Source organism: Prorops nasuta, unplaced genomic scaffold (genome assembly GCF_024137725.1).
Source record: "Prorops nasuta isolate Cenicafe-Biocafe unplaced genomic scaffold, Cenicafe_Pnas_1.2 PNAS00060, whole genome shotgun sequence".
Taxonomy (NCBI): Eukaryota; Metazoa; Arthropoda; class Insecta; order Hymenoptera; family Bethylidae; genus Prorops; species Prorops nasuta.
In genome coordinates, this window is record NW_027116857.1 from 449,410 (window position 1) to 465,881 (window position 16,472).

Below are 16,472 nucleotides of genomic sequence, written 5' to 3' on the forward strand. Positions count from 1 at the left end.
AAATGAATTTTTTCGCAATGAGAACAATCTATTTTCATATTAAAACTAATAATATGTTTTAAGTGGAAATAAATTAATTTGTTGATCATTTTAAAAGTACTTGAACGTGATCCAATTATCCAATTTACTAGGACAGGGTGGTTCTAACAGAATGAATGTTTTGGAGAAGTGGAACTTTGATGGTCGTGCGAACACGAGCTGTCCAATGACCATGGGTTGTGTTTATGCAATTCAGTGCTTCGTAATTGCTAAGGCCGCACTCCGTTATTATTGCAAGTAAGCTGCAAGTATTGAAACTATAATTTCTGTTACGTAAAGTATAGATTCTTGGTACGTAAAGTTTATTTGCAGTAGTAACAAAACACGAATTAATTAAAATACGCGTCATGATTGATCATTTAAATTAATTTGCTTCAGCGTTTGATAAGTGCTGAGGGGCCCAAAAACGAACAAACATTGATTGGTATTGCGAAAATAAATGAATCTTTCACAACCATAATTGACAGCTATTTACGTATCCTTTAGGTGCAAAGTGGATGGTACATAATTGCTTTTTTACGTACCAGAATACAATCACGGATCTCACACATCTACGTGACTCGTGATTATGTTTTGTTTCAAATTGTCAAAAGAGCAATTGTTGGCAACTATTGAATTTGATGCAATATAGCTTATAAAAAAGAAATACATGCAGCTGACTATAATTATTGTAAGAAAATAAATTTTCCAGAGAAAACGTATTGCTTTAGACGTGCCACGTTTTGCAATACCTACCGTATAATAAGAACATGTGTATATTGTTGATTGTTTTATCCTCCTGCGATCGAAAGAGAGTGAAATAAAATTAGCTACAGTGAATGATATGAGGATAGGGACAGGGACAAGGAATGCCCGATAGGTGGAAGAAACATCAAAGTATCTCTATAAAAAATAAATCTATCAATTTTTGTTGTTTACATCACGCTTCTATTGCATTTACATTATTCGCCATCGCACCGAGCGACGCCGCGGGATGCGCACTGATATGTACAATCTTCGCATTCGCGTTACGTCACCCTCCTACACGTTGCTTTTAGCTCTGTCGTGCATCACCTATCGCGACAACTTCACCATAAATGTTTGCACTTCCATGGGCTTTAAGCGTACATTGGACAGACCTTCCTTTAAATCTTCCAGCTTTTCGATACCGGTCAAAGTGGTCCTGCTAATGCTTATGTTTGATAGTCCGTAAAAAGCGACCTCCTCGGATATTCCTTCAGTGAAGGGGCAGTGGCTCATTGCTACATCATTGTTGAACGAACAACTATAGCCCTGTCTTTGCATTATCATCAGAGCCTTACTCGATGGATAATGGAGCAGTTTGTCGTCCTGATTCGTTCTCAAATTCATCAAGTGCACATCGCAAGGAAGACTGCTCGTCAATAGTTTCACCTCTGATCTCGTTTTTTCTTTTAGCTCCTCTCTCGGTCCTCCTACCCAGTCCAACACGAATATATTGACAGGATAATTAAGTGCGTTGCTCAATTGATTCGCCAGAAGGGACGGCATCGAGTATTCATCTTTCTTTCTGTCGAGTTCTGCCTCGACCTCGACCGTCTCCTCCAGTAACAACAGATGCTTAGCCAAAGTTTTTCGATTGTCCAGCAAACCCTCTCCCATCCCTCTCGAATCGTCGTAGAGCGTTCTACGATCTAACATTACTTCTAGCCAACCCGGCTGATAGCTCGCTGCACCCTGACCATGATTCGCCAAAAGAGTCAATCTCTGTCGCGTGTCTTCTATATAAGCCATGGTGGTAATGGGGAAGTAGTTTCCTTCAATACCGATTCTCTCTATCTTCTTACGCTTCGTCATTCCTTGGCCATTCGAGTCAGTGTAAAACTCTGGTGGCTCACCATTTACTATATCGGTCTCCAATCTCATAAACATCTCTGTTTCTCGATTCTTCGGCGGCGTTTCAAAATCGATCACATTTCTCAAATGTATTGCCTCTGACAAAGCACTTCCTTCCTTATGATATATCGCGAGATGATGCGTTAGTAATTTGCCATATTCCACCGTGAGACGGGTAGTTAAAGGACCATTAATTATATGCATTTTCTGATGAGGCGTGTAAGCCTCGAGAATCTCCTTCTCGACGTCCCTCAGATTTGGATCTGGCATGAAGAGATAAGCGCCACTATGAAATTGTGCTGACGAGTAAGCTGCAAATCTTATAGAACACTGTGTCGTTCTGCCACTCGATTTCTTCGTAATGCGCTTGAGGAAACCACTCTGACCATCTATTAAAAGTTTCATTCGATGATTTTCGAGTTTAATATCGCCGAATTGCATTGGTTTTGTCGTAAAGACAGGATCCTTCTGACAATTTGAGCAATAGATTGTCGATAACGCTTCAGTGGGTGTCCTCTCCGTTTCTTCCAATTCGTAAAGGGCAATCGCTAACGGCCCTAAATCTGCCATAAACAATACTGTATAAGAATCGTGAGAGATGCTAATACTAGAATTTATTGCGGGGACGATCTGGTACTCGACTGGCCTTCCACGTGGATCCAAGACTCTGACCTTGTATGAAGTCACCTTCACACTAATAACTTCTTGCCTCCGCTGAGCCAGAGGGTTGAATAAGACGACCTTTCTTCTTTCCTTAGCTTTCAAGCTGATTGGTATTTTTTTGGCCAGCTTCTCATAGCTGTCTCTGTCCGAGTCTGGCAAGACGTATACCGATCTCGTAGTAGCAGTGGTTGTAGTTGAGCTGGTACTAGCGGTTGCAATGGCACTGGTATTACTACTAACAACACCTACACTGCCGCTGCCGTCGATCAACGACTGAATCGCAAAACTTTGTAGACTTATCGTATCCGAGATTGACTCGAATAACTTAAGAGCGTAATCCTTCATAACGAAAGACTTGGATGTACCCGTGATAGCGTCATGGTGCTGAAACAAGCCCAAATTTCTCCTTGCCTTTACCAGCTTTTCAAAATGCGTTTCGTACAACTTTGTATCTATGGCTTTGCGTCTAGCCACGTTCAACGCCACAGAATACAAGATCTCTGCCGATCTTAAATTAGCTTCGAGCTCTCTATCCAATATCTTCATGTACGGTCGAGTGGTATAATAACCGCTCCAATAGGCTGGTCTACCTTCGCTAAAAATATCAGAGTAGACAAAGAAATCACCGGTGAGAGTTGGAAACTTCTCAACGCGCTTTTCTATCTCTTGAAAGTAATCTTTTGGTGTCCCAAATATTATCTCTGCGTTTCCGTACTCCTCCTTTCGATTGTTGATATAATCCATCAAAGTCTTGTAATTGGTATATTGCTGATCCCATTCAATTGCATGATCGTATCTGCGTACGTAAGTAGAGTTACAATATAGTATATTGTTTGCGTATGAGAATTAATTACTCACCTAAAATCATCCCCCAACGGCATCAATACAACATTATGCGTAAAAAGTGATCCTGTTCTCGAATACTGTTCTAGCAGTAGTTCAGCCATCTGTTTGACGTTATTCGGTGTAATTTCGACGGCCCTCGCGGAATATTCCGTGTATTCGCCACGTATCTTTCGAAAATCAAAATTAAGACAAACGTGAGGATGAGGGCCGCATGAATGCTTGATGTTGTAAATATCAAAGGGCTGATTGTGCGTTAGCATATCGGCAGTGCCAGTTTGGTCCCAAGCCTGTTGCCAAATGAAGTCACCATACTGTTTCTTGGCAAACCACTGTTTCCAGGCATAATGAATCCTTTGAATGACAGTGCCTGTGGCTCCTGAAGCTTTAAGCATGAAAGGAATCGTTCCACCATGACCAAAGGGATCAACGGCCCACCCGGATACCGGCGTTACGTCCAAATTGGCCTTGAGCCATTGATGACCTAAGGACCAATTATTAATTATTAGAATTCAGTGTTCACCAAAAAATCCTTCTTTTACCTTCGATCAGTTGATCGAGCATCGCGTAAATGTGAGACGAGGCTTCGTCGCTCATAACCCAACCACCAGTTGTAATCTCCAGTCTGCCCTCCTTCACCAGCCTCTTCAGGATCATCTTTTTCGTCGGATGAGCACTGAAAGTTTATGTGCCTTTTTAGAGCCTTCTTACTTAATACTCATCATTTTTCTTATTACCTCTCCCACCAAAGAGAAAGAAAAGAGACTTCGCTCCATATAAAAGTCATATTTGGCCATTGTTGCAATTTCGCTACCATATTGTTCAAAATACTTCTCGTGGAGCTATGAAAATACTGTTCGAACGTCTTCAACCATCCAGGATCGGTATGACTGTGAGGCACCAGTATCACCTGCAAAACAGAATAATTAGAACTAATTTCTATTTCACAAAAATCGTTGCAGAACCTTTAGAGCTGGCCTCTTCGGATCCTTTCGCAGCTCTGCATAGCGCGTTTCGAAACTTTCGTCCCAATATTCTCTGCTTCTCATCCATGACGGCTGAAACAACGTAGAATAGAATTTCGAATCAACGATGCTTCAGAGATTTTTGTATTACCTGGAAGTCAAATTTACTAAACTCTCGTTGAGCGTCTATATCGGCTTTTCTAGTCTTGAGCCGAAGGCAGTTGGTGACAGTCGACGTGGAAGACGCTTTCGAGGACGATCGATCGTGACGTAGCGCAAGATCAGCTACGAAGGAGCCAGCATCACCGGCAAAGGCTATTGGAGCAACCGCTGGCTGAGCTGCCGGCACTGGGACTTGTTCTTGTGTTTGGCTCATATAATAGAAACATGCTAGCAGGGATAATGCGATAGCAGCTAATAGGCAAATGCGGCCTGAGCCGCGACGTAAGATCCGATACATCGCTAATTCCTCTTGTTATCAATGCCGCCGAAGCCTCCACCACGCGGTAGTTGGGTTACAGCACGTCGATAATTATTGCCCTGAGACTTCATGGGATCACCCGAACTACCACCTGAAATTTATAAAAACCAATTAACCATCGATCCACAGTCCTACTTGTTATAAACCGGTATTAAAATAAAATTTGCCCAATTATCTAGTAGCGGCGAGCAGCCCATGGCGAATCGGATCGATAAACGCGGAGAGGCGAAGGATTGTTTTTCCGCGCGCGTGTGCTGTTGGTATGTGTGTTTGTGTGAGGGAGAAAGTGCTGCCAATGCGCACCAGTATTCGAGAGATTCTGTAAATTTATATCTGGAACGGTCTAATTTCGAACCTCAACCTCAATAGCTTTCTCACCTGTTCCTCTTTTCTTCTTCATCCGAGTGATTCGAACATCGAGATGATGATTATGATTATAATCCACTGGAAAGCTGACAGCACTCGCGCGTAAACATTGCGTTAGTAGCAGCCCTCTGTTTCGTTATCCTGACACAAGTGGGCGTTCGTTTTACCGTTATACGCTGTCAGGTTATCCAAAAATGTTGAAAGCGTCATGGCCAAGGCACCGTGAGCTCGTGGATTCCAACATTCCTAGTCCAAAGGTTAATCGTTGATTGATTTTATTCTTATGTTACGGTTGAGCAAAAAGGAGGAAAAACGAAGGACGAACACGCGTTGTGCGGGCTTCTTAGCGTGTCTCCACACGTACACACACACTCTGCGCACCCTTCTTTGCTTCTGCTGTTCTGCAGCTGCTGGCTGCTGCTGGCTACTACCACCACACTTTTGCTGCTGCTGCTGCTGAGTGCTCCTTCTACTTGGCAGTTTAACTGGCGTCTGCACTCTGCGTTACTTTCAGAATGTGGCGGGGAGCGTCGCGTCGGTCGATGATGCTGACCGACCATGGCAGGGTTGGGGTCGTTATTAGGGTTAGGGAGAAAGAACTGAGAGACGATTAAGATGAGAAACCTGTGTGAGAGGAAGTGAAAGCTGAGAGAGAGGCATCATAACACACACCACCAACGAATAGGGATATATACACACACACACCACACATACTATGCTTTACTGTTTATCCAGTCGATGAAACAAAGATCTGCATTATCGACTGTCGGTAAGAAAACTCTCATTGTTTCTTAAAGAGAATATACACAGCGAGGGGTCAGCACCAGAGCCCACCCACCCCACTACCCTAAACTGTACGAATGGTTGTAATTATTACATTATACTCGCTTATTTTTGCTAATTTCAGACTTTGAGCCGTACGAGCGATCGGAATTGGCAAAGAAAAACAGTTTACATTTGTGTAATGTTTCTTAAACACTGGTCGTTGTATATGTGATGTACATATGTAGTAGCTGAATAATACGCAAGCCTGCCTTTCTCATTCCTCGTTATCCTCGTGTAATTTCGCAACCAGTGTGTCGCAATTGTTGGATACGGCAAAACGGCCGATCTTCTGGTGGATTGTGGTAGATGGCAGATATTCGCCATACATCGTGCTCATATTTGCTAAAACGAAGGACACAACATTGACCTTAACCTTATTCTTATCGTATAAGTTTTGGACATTGTATAATTAATACTGTTACAATGTGTTTCAGGGAGCACGCACCTCTTGCTTGTTGAGGTCTTCCAGTACAATCACTGATGAGTTTAAAGCTATACTTTCTGGAGCTTTGGTGGTTGCATCAGAATTCTTATATTCTACATCAACTTCCGGATCTGATGAGAATACAGCTCTGTACAGAAAGGCTGTCATGATGGCTCCGGATAGTGGGCCGAACCAGTAAACCCAGTGATGCGACCAGAAAAGATTCCAAAGCGCTGGTGCGAATGATCTTGCTGGGTTCATGCTGCAGCCTGTGTAAGGACCAACCGCCATAGCGAGACAGGCAACGGCCAGGCCGAATTTTATGGAAGCTGATTCTGTGCTGCGGTGACAACGGTGATCCCAGAGGGCGCATGCTAATAGCATTAAGAGTCCTGTCGCTGATGCTTCCATCAGCATGCCTTGTATCGGGGAGAGCTCGCTGTGCAAACTGGTCGCACAAAAGCCACCTTCGTTACTCCGTCCAGATGTTAACAGTCCACTCGGTGTAAGCACCTATACGTTTATACATATATATATATATATATAGACGGATGAGAAGAAGTTCTGGTTTTGAAAGGATGAAGGCTTAGCGAACCTTGAGCATGCCGTAGCCTGCGACAGCACCGATCATTTGCGCACAGATGTAAAATAATGCTTCCGGGATAGATTTTCTTCCAAGAACTACCGAGCCTACGGTAATGGCTGGATTTACGTGGGCTTCGCTCAGATGAGCAAAATTCTAAAATGCGATTGGAGGTTGAATGGGCACGCGCGCACAGTAAGTTTCAATAGACGGGGAACAAGGAAAAAACAAACCTGAATGACTATCATTACGGCTAAGCCGAAAGTAATGGATATTTGTAGGTGAGAAGGCGTAGTGCCCATGCTTCCAACGCAACCCATGCATCCCAAGAAAACTATGCTTCCAGTGCCAAGTAATTCTGCCAATCCTATCGCGGCGGTCTTTTGCAGAGCACCCTCGCCTTGCACGAGCTTCGCCCATCCTGAAAATGCACGTGTGCTTCACATAAACTCCTTTCGAATATTTATAAAGCTACAAAGCCGCATGCATATATGGAATTTGCTAATGGCAGAAAACGAGCGATAACCTGTTGCATCCCACTTGAGATGCTAATTACGTAAAATTCTTGTACGCGCGTCTTATCAAAAGTCAACTAGAATACACGTCTTAGCTTTTAACCATTTGTATATTTATGCTTGTATAACAGAAACTGTTGTATTGTAACAGAATTTGAACGTGTACCTTGTCGAAGATTGTAGGCCGACATGTCGCGCATACGGACAGGCCAATACAGTCTTTTATCACCGAGTTTAAGTTTCGAACTGCCTCCGGGCCTGGCTGGCTAGCTAGTGTGACTGGTTGGCAGAAGTGGAGGCTACGGCACGGATGAACCGCTTGAACCGATCGTCGCGTATTCGTATTCGTGATCATATTCGCATTCGATTTCACCCCACCTTCCCCTTCCTTTCCGTGTATCAGTAGTCTCTTTCTCTTTCTCTATCTCTCTTTCGTAAACACTTGCGACACTGCTCGTTTCAGTATACACATCTCTTTGACAATAAAGAAGAGAATTTGTTAAATACTCGTTTATTGTTTATTTATTACTATTTATAAATTACGTGGAAAGGAAAACAAACATCGATAAAAGATTGAAGCAAGAACAGCACCGGTTATAGGGCCGAGCCAGAAGAGCCAGTGATTGGTCCAGTAACCGTTCCAAAGTGCGGGAGCTAGCGACCTTGCAGGGTTCAGGCTGCAGCCGGTATACGGCACAAATACGAAACAAAGGACACTGACGCAGAACGCGAACCTATATAGGAATGCTTGTTTATATAAAATTATTTCCACTATAATTAATATGTTAACAGATGTTTCAAACCGTATTGATGTTGAGTCGTTCTGGTATTGGTTACGCCGATCCCAGACGCTACAAGCGAATAACGCAAGTATCGCTGTAGCTACGACCTCAGCAAGAAAACCTTGTCCGATAGTCAAGTCGGAATTTACGTCGGTCGTGCAGAAAGAGTTTGCACGATCTGGATTTCCTGAGTGTAACAGCAACTTCGGCGTCATTAATTTCAGTAAACCGTAGCCGAGGGGTGCCCCAATGCACTGAGCTACGATGTAACAAATTGCTCTTGGTAATGACGTATTACCAATTATCAAAGATGCTATCGTAATGGCAGGATTAATGTGAGCTCCACTTATATGTCCGAAACACTGAAATTAGAGTTAGCGTAAATTCTGTGCCAGATAATATCTATATGCGTATCAAGAGATATGGTAACTTCTCAATGGTGAGTATTTTAAAAAAAATTCTGCTGAGACATTATACCTCTTTAAGCGAAATGTAATTAAAACAGTAGTTTCTCGGCGGCAAATAATTTTAAAAAGCCAACGATACCCTACTATATTTTACGTGAAAATTACTATATATTTACCTGTATAGCGATCATGACGGCAAATCCAAAAGCAAAACATATTTGCATTATCGATGGCGTGATTCCTAGGCTTCCTACACATCCCATGCATCCAACGAAAACCAAGATTCCTGTACCAAGCAGTTCAGCCAATCCCGTCAATATTAATTGTCTGGCACCCGCCTTTTCTTCCATCAACTTCCTCCAACCTAAAAGAAATATTTCTTGTAATAATTGCACTATATAAGACAAAATTATACCAAATCATGCTATAAGGGTCATTTAAAGGCTCGATTTGACCACTGTGCACGATATTCGCAACAAGTCTGAAAGAAATGCATAATTAAAGTGTACAGAAGGGCAAAGGTTGACGCAGACGACGTTGTGTATACATTACACCATTACGCACATGCGGACGCTCAACCCTCTTTCCTCTCATTCTACAAGTAAATCTAATATGAAATTTTACCGACAGTTACTACAACTCTGTAGGTAATAGAAAACTATTTACTTTAAGTAAGATAAAATTTGTATTTAAAACTATCAGATTTTCGTGCATGTAATATTGATATTAAAATTGATAAAGGTGAAATTTAAATGTCTCTCCATTAGAATTAACATACTAGCTCTCTTTATTCTTATTTATAAATTTATTTTCTCTCCTCGTAAAAATTCATGGCTAAGCGATCTACATACTCCATCCCGAACAAAGTTCATAAAAATGCCTGTAGGTTATAGTACACAGAATTCAGGGCTACAGTTGTGGGTAAAATTTCAATTGATGACAACTATTATTTTATATACATACAAGTGTACCCAAAAGAATTGGACGTTGTAGTCGTTGTTCCTGGAAGATTCTCAACAGCAGGCTTCGTTTTATCAGGACTGCTTCCTGATGGCGAAATGATCGAAAAAATAGTCTGTTCCATAGTCTATATGCAGTACGACACTTTTAGGACTATCTAAAAATTACTGTAAAATCATCACAAAATGTACTATACGGATAACCGTAATTAGACCCACTGCAGTCTATAATTTTATCGTTAAGAAAACTTGAGAAAAATGCTGATTGTGATGTTATTACATTAACACGAGTTGATGTAATAAATCATACTTGATTGGTAAATCACAGTGGAGATAGATAGGGCTATATTAACTTTGCTTGCTTGCTCCATTCTCTCAAGGCTTTTCTGATAATAACTTAATCTTTTAACATTTTAAAGTAAATATTTATCAAGCTGGTGGTTATTCGCATGATGGATAAATTGATCGATCTCTCGATACTTTAATTGCAAATTTATCGTCAACAGTAGCTGCTACCTCTTTGATTGCAATGAAATCTCTGATAATATCTCTCATGCCATCTTTACTGCCCCCAAAAGAAAAAAATGTAAACAAAACTGCACCGATCTTGCTTCTGAGATTAAAGCGAGAGATACCCTATTAGGTACACAACATACTCGAGAAGGAATGATTGAGACGAATGCGTAACGTTTTCTTAATAAAGGTTAGAGACGTTAGAATAGTAAGCAGTGCAATAGGAGGGTAGTAAACACACAGACACACCCACACCAAAGTACGCGTACATACGCTCTGATGCTGAGACTATCATCGAATGACCATGTATGTATAGCAGGTTATACGTAGTTATACACATACTTTGTATGAAAAGTTTATACATATATGAAAAAATAAGGTAAAAAAATCACCGAGGCCCACCAGAGAAAGAAAACTTGCGCCTTTATCTATAACTGAATACTGATATCAAGCCTTCCGTTGGGAAATATTTTAAAATTACAGTAAGTAGTTCAAAGGTTTGAGAAAAATTTTGGGCCCACGTTCATCTAGCTACTCTTTCGAGAAGACTGAATTTGACTGAATTAATCGACGATAATGCGCAGACTACCGCCGCAGTCATCTATATGTAGAGCGCTAAATGCTGCTCCATGGTCACAAAGGGTCGCACAGATGGCATCAGATGGTGATCAGATGGCAGATGGCACACTCATCTGTCTCTCCTCTTTTTCTCTTGAATTGTTTTTATTGTAGTTGTAATAAACTTTCTGTAATATTCATCATTAACTTATCAGACTGATATCTATAAAATGATGCAAGTGTTTAATCTCGCTACTGCGAGCGCTTCCCTTTTTTTATTTCTTAGATTTTTTTTAAAATTGCCGGGGAGATTGCCTCGATCTTCTTTACTTATTGAGAGAAGGGTGTGCGCCAAATTACTACTAGATCGATTGATTATAAAAGCATTTTCTTCCTTATCGATAAAGAGCAAATTTTAGACTTTAACCTAACTAACCTAAAAAAAGTCAGTAGGTTTTGACGGTTGACGTATGGTATGCACATAACAAAAGTTCGAACTTAAAGAAGTATTTTATTTTGAGAAGTTTTCTTGCGCACAGCATCTTCTTGGAAGTCCAGCTGTAGAAGCTGACAAGTTTTAGGGTTTGTCAAGGATATTTCTGATAAATATATTGTTAAAAATATGTGGTCGCCATTTTACTACTAATCATCGGCCACGTCTTAACTTTATGGCGAAAACTTGTTTGCTGTATTAGCACGGCACGATACGTCCCTTCGACTTTTGCGTGTATTAAAAGTTTTCCGATAAATATTTATTAAACAAGAAAGATGGTAAGCGTTTATTGAAATTATTTAAATTTTTATTTTATCGTCGAATCTTTTTCTTTGTATATAAAAATGTATCTTAGTAGTAGTAAACCGTATTTGTGACGCTCGTTGTATGAAAACAGTTTTCATTCATAACTATATTTTCTAGCCACTGAGATTGGACATTAAACGGAAATTAACGGCGAGATCCGACAGGGTTAAGAGCGTGGATCTGCATCCGACCGAACCATGGATGCTCTGCTCGCTATACATAGGCAATGTTCACATCTGGAGTCACGAAACGCAAACGTTAGTGAAAACGTTCGAAGTTTGCGATTTGCCGGTGCGTGCGGCAAAATTTGTACCCAGGAAAAACTGGGTTGTCACTGGTTCAGATGACATGCAGATCAGAGTTTTTAATTATAACACATTGGAAAGAGTACATTCCTTCGAGGCACATAGTGATTATGTAAGATGCATAGCTGTGCATCCTTCGCAGCCATTCATATTAACTAGCAGTGGTGAGCAATTAAATCTTTAGACTATTCGCTAATACTTATTTGCTCAAAAGCATCTAATTAATCACTAAATTTTAGATGATATGCTAATAAAATTATGGAACTGGGAGAAATCGTGGATAGGCCAACAAATTTTTGAGGGACATACCCATTATGTTATGCAGATCGTCTTTAATCCCAAGGATAACAACACATTTGCAAGCGCTTCTTTAGACAGAACGGTTAAAGTATGGCAATTAGGCTCTTCTACTGCAAATTTTACTTTGGATGGACACGAAAAAGGTGTTAATTGTGTAGATTATTACCATGGTGGGGATAAGCCTTATTTAATATCAGGAGCAGATGACAGATACGTAAAGATATGGGACTACCAAAATAAAACTTGTGTCCAGACTTTGGAAGGCCATACACAAAATATATCAGCTGTGTGCTTCCACCCAGAATTACCAATAGTACTGACAGGGTCTGAAGATGGGACTGTGAGAATATGGCATGCAGGTACTTACAGGCTAGAATCTTCCCTCAATTATGGATTTGAAAGAGTATGGACGATAGCTTGCATGAAAGGCTCGAATAACGTTGCAATTGGCTATGATGAGGGAAGTGTGATGGTTAAGGTTGGTCGTGAAGAACCAGCAGTCTCAATGGATTCTCTGGGTGGTAAAATTGTATGGGCTAAGCACAGTGAGATACAGCAAGTGAATTTGAAAGCATTAGGAGAAGAAGCACAAGACGGAGAAAGATTGCCACTGGCTGTGAAAGATATGGGAGCGTGTGAAATTTACCCACAAACGATACAACACAATCCGAATGGACGATTTTTAGTTGTTTGCGGCGACGGAGAGTATATAATATACACATCGATGGCCTTAAGAAACAAGGCTTTTGGTCAAGCATCAGAATTCGTATGGGCGGCTGATTCGAGTCAATATGCAGTTAGAGAAAGTAATACAACAGTTAAGGTATTTAAAAATTTCAAGGAGAGAAAAAGCTTCAAGCCAGATTTCGGTGCTGACGGTAAGTTGTATCTTCGCCCTTTCATCTTGTCTTCAATTTGAAGAGACTTTTAAATATCATTACTTGTTTTTCTTCCCAAAAAGGCATCTTCGGTGGATTCTTACTTGGAGTATCATCAGGATGTGGATTGTCCTTTTACGATTGGGATACACTGAAATTGGTCCGTCGCATCGATATTCAACCCACGCACGTTTACTGGGCAGAATACGCATCTCTCGTAGCTTTAGCAACTTCAGATCAATATTTCATACTCAAGTATCGTGCTGATGCTGTTACCAATGCACCGGAAAATGCTGAAGATATAGAAGATGCATTTGAGGTAATTCAATCATTCAGTAGCATGTCACAATTGCTTATTGTATCATACATAAATAATTAATTGTTGGTCCTTAGATGGTCGCAGAAATGAACGAAGTTGTGAAGACTGGTCTATGGGTCGGTGATTGCTTCATCTATACGAATAGCGTAAATAGAATAAATTATTTTGTTGGTGGTGAAGTAGTTACTGTATCACATTTGGATAGGCCGATGTATTTGCTCGGTTACGTGCCAAGGGACAATCGTCTCTACCTCTGCGACAAGGAGCTTTCAGTAGTTTCTTATTCACTATTACTGTCCGTATTGGAATATCAAACAGCAGTAATGAGAAAGGATTTTGAAACTGCTGATAGAGTACTGCCAACCGTTCCAAAAGAACATAGAACAAGAGTGGCACATTTCCTTGAGAAACAGGTAGGCTTATATTTTCAAATGCATTCGTATGTGCTTGCTGTTATACTCAGATATTCTTATCACTTTTTTCTTCAATGTAGGGTTTCAAAGAGCAAGCATTGACTGTGTCAACGGATCCGGAGCACAGATTCGAATTAGCCCTGGCTCTAGGCGATCTAGCGACGGCACATACTTTGGCCAAAGAAGCGAGCAGTCAACAAAAGTGGCGACAATTAGCATCACTCGCCACCCAGAAAGGAAAACTGTGTCTTGCACAAGAATGTTTACATCAGGCCCAGGACTTTGGTGGTTTACTGTTACTTGCAACTAGTACAGGAAACGCAAACATGATTGAGAAGCTTGGTACGGATGCTGATGAAACAGGGAAAAATAATATTTCCTTCTTATCTAGTTTTTTACTGGGTGACGTGGACAAATGTTTGGATATACTTGTTAAAACCGATAGAATCCCTGAGGCTGCTTTCTTTGCAAGGACTTACGCGCCAAGCAAAATTTCTTATATTGTTAAATTGTGGAAGGAAAAATTGTCTACCGTTAGTGAAAAGGCCGGGCAGAGCTTGGCCGATCCTGAACAGTACGAGAATCTCTTTCCCGGATATAGGGAAGCGCTCAGAGCCGAACAATTTCTTCGAGAAGAAAATAAAAGAAAAATTCCAGCTTCATCATTTTCTGACATCACGGTAAAGATTTTTGTATTGGCATTTAGAAAATAAGTATATTTATCAATAAACTTCTTTTTCAAAAAACTCAATAACATTTTTCTATTATTTTAACAGCCAAATATCGACCGGAAACCATTGGAAGAGATGCCTAAAGCAGAGGAAGATGACAAATTTGTTCATCAGGTAACGTCGAAGGATGGTACGCAAGGGACTGTGACTGCACCAACTGACAATTTAGTCGACAGACTACAAGGTCTAGACATCGCCACTAGCAGTAGCACCACAAAAACATCCAGTGTGGATGGTAAAAGCTCAAAATCCATAGCCAGTAGTAACAGACCACTCACGGTGTACGACGATTTGGATCTTGACGTCGAGATAGATGACAATATCGATACTACCGTAAGTTTTGTGGATAAGACTGAATATATCTGTGTATTTATTGCTTTGCCTGTTTGTTTGTTTGTTTGAGAGTTTCAGAGACGATGATGAAGCGAGTAAAAGGGATAGAAAGAGAAAAGCAGGTAGCAAAGGTCGAGTATAAAGCAAACTCGTGCAATTAGGCAACCGGCTTAAGCCCTTAAATACGGCCATGTAATTCTAGAAGGGTATAGTGTTACAATAACATTCAAAAGCTCGAGTCAAGAAGGCAGCTAGAACGTAATCTATATAGCTGCTAGCGGCGCACCCACGCTCGTTATTCGCTGTGCGTGGTCACAAATAAAATAAGGATAAATAAAATAAACATAAACACACACAGGCTTCAGCAAAAAAATCGAAAATAATACAAATGTTGCGAGAATTCTTATTCCCCATTGATTATTATTAATGATCCTAGAATTTGCTTTTTTTGCACTCATTTGTGACAAGAAGAAAACAACAAAAATAATAATGCATAATCGTGCGTTTCATTTCAAGCGTATTTGCACTTGAACCCTTAAGCGTTCTTTAGACCAGTTTACTTAACGGCACACAGCGGTCACGCCGCATTTTATTTTGTTACCATAACACCCGACTCGACAGAGACTCTCTTTATATAGGCTCGGGAGTTTCTACGTTTTGTCACGCTCCGTCTCGTTATAAATCTTTTTATATTCTTCTCGGTCGGTCCGACGAATTTTGCAATAATAATAATCTTCTCGATCATTTTCTTTCTTATTTGACAAAAAGGAGTAATAATACGAGTGGTACATCTCCATTGTTAACTTCTAATTGTTTTTTTTTTTTTTCAGGGAGTCAATCTGGACGAAGATCTTCTCGATGATGATTAACCGCACGAGCCAAGAGGACTGTTATTCCTTTCCAATTGAAATCCATATTCCTTACTTTTTAGATACAAGTATTAATGTTATAAACAAAAAAAAGCACATATTTCTCTATGTAAATCTTTATATATACGTATATTATGTATATGGCCCGTTGAACAGACGAATGAATGAAAGAATCGTCGACGGCGGAAAGTATTCGTTGCTAATAAATACGCATAGTACATATGATTCCACCGTTTTGTATTATTTCACTGCAACAGTATGTGAAGCATCCTGTCCGTTTTTTCCCCAGCGTTATTTCTTGTTAATAATTAATAATAATCTCTGGCTAATATGTGTATATATATATATCCCATGAAATACTTTCTATACGCCCAAGTGCAATGCAAAAACGTAACGTTAAATTGAGAACTGTATCTGTCAGCATACATGATACTTTTTTCCCTTTATCAGCTTCAGAGACTTAGGAGTAGAAGAAAGCTCCAGTCCATAAAGATGACCGCAGCCTTCTTGGCAGCTGTTGTGTGTCATTCAGCTGTAGTAAATGCTCTTCTGGAGATTATCTATTTCGATCCCGCTGGGACTTTAATTCATTCTAAATTGGTCGCTTCGGGAGTATAACCTCAAAAAGCTGAAATGCACGAACGTGTGTCTAAGAACAATTGTTATTGGTTTTGTTTTATTCTTCGATTTTTTAAAGAATGGTATACGTTTTGTTGTCTTAACAAAAATACAATAACGAGGCATCGTG

The 16,472-nt window shown here is 40.4% G+C and overlaps 4 protein-coding genes across 9 annotated transcripts; 1 reads left to right on the forward strand and 3 right to left on the reverse strand.

Moving 5' to 3' along the window:
* Positions 1-119: 119 nt before the first annotated feature.
* Positions 120-5,880, reverse strand: LOC136784569 (alpha-mannosidase 2-like). 6 transcript variants are annotated; one of them, XM_066745293.1, is made up of 8 exons: positions 5,224-5,880; positions 4,516-4,936; positions 4,365-4,457; positions 4,137-4,309; positions 3,942-4,075; positions 3,415-3,883; positions 2,828-3,352; positions 120-2,761 (listed from the first exon to the last, which is right to left on the reverse strand). In XM_066745293.1, exons 2-8 carry the CDS (start codon positions 4,822-4,824, stop codon positions 1,093-1,095), a joined length of 3,372 nt encoding a protein of 1,123 aa, XP_066601390.1. In that variant the 5' UTR covers positions 4,825-4,936; positions 5,224-5,880; the 3' UTR covers positions 120-1,092. The 6 variants fall into 6 exon arrangements, with proteins under 6 accessions (XP_066601390.1, XP_066601389.1, XP_066601388.1 ...); XM_066745292.1 differs by having other exon boundaries at positions 120-3,352; positions 5,224-5,457; positions 5,576-5,878; XM_066745291.1 differs by having other exon boundaries at positions 120-3,352; positions 5,224-5,457; positions 5,537-5,878.
* Positions 5,881-6,054: 174 nt separating this feature from the next.
* Positions 6,055-8,224, reverse strand: LOC136784574 (aquaporin AQPcic-like). Its single transcript, XM_066745302.1, has 6 exons — positions 8,120-8,224; positions 7,725-8,032; positions 7,277-7,464; positions 7,056-7,199; positions 6,482-6,973; positions 6,055-6,378 (listed from the first exon to the last, which is right to left on the reverse strand). Exons 2-6 carry the CDS (start codon positions 7,756-7,758, stop codon positions 6,370-6,372), a joined length of 867 nt encoding a protein of 288 aa, XP_066601399.1. The 5' UTR covers positions 7,759-8,032; positions 8,120-8,224; the 3' UTR covers positions 6,055-6,369.
* Positions 8,060-10,770, reverse strand: LOC136784575 (aquaporin AQPcic-like). Its single transcript, XM_066745303.1, has 4 exons — positions 9,711-10,770; positions 8,924-9,111; positions 8,362-8,702; positions 8,060-8,292 (listed from the first exon to the last, which is right to left on the reverse strand). Exons 1-4 carry the CDS (start codon positions 9,829-9,831, stop codon positions 8,091-8,093), a joined length of 852 nt encoding a protein of 283 aa, XP_066601400.1. The 5' UTR covers positions 9,832-10,770; the 3' UTR covers positions 8,060-8,090.
* Positions 10,771-11,227: 457 nt separating this feature from the next.
* LOC136784527 (coatomer subunit beta'-like) lies at positions 11,228-15,949 on the forward strand. Its single transcript, XM_066745221.1, has 8 exons — positions 11,228-11,548; positions 11,694-12,045; positions 12,121-13,059; positions 13,143-13,378; positions 13,453-13,791; positions 13,872-14,471; positions 14,568-14,855; positions 15,686-15,949. The coding sequence occupies exons 1-8, from the start codon at positions 11,546-11,548 to the stop codon at positions 15,722-15,724; spliced, it is 2,796 nt and encodes a 931-aa protein (XP_066601318.1). The 5' UTR covers positions 11,228-11,545; the 3' UTR covers positions 15,725-15,949.
* Positions 15,950-16,472: the final 523 nt, after the last annotated feature.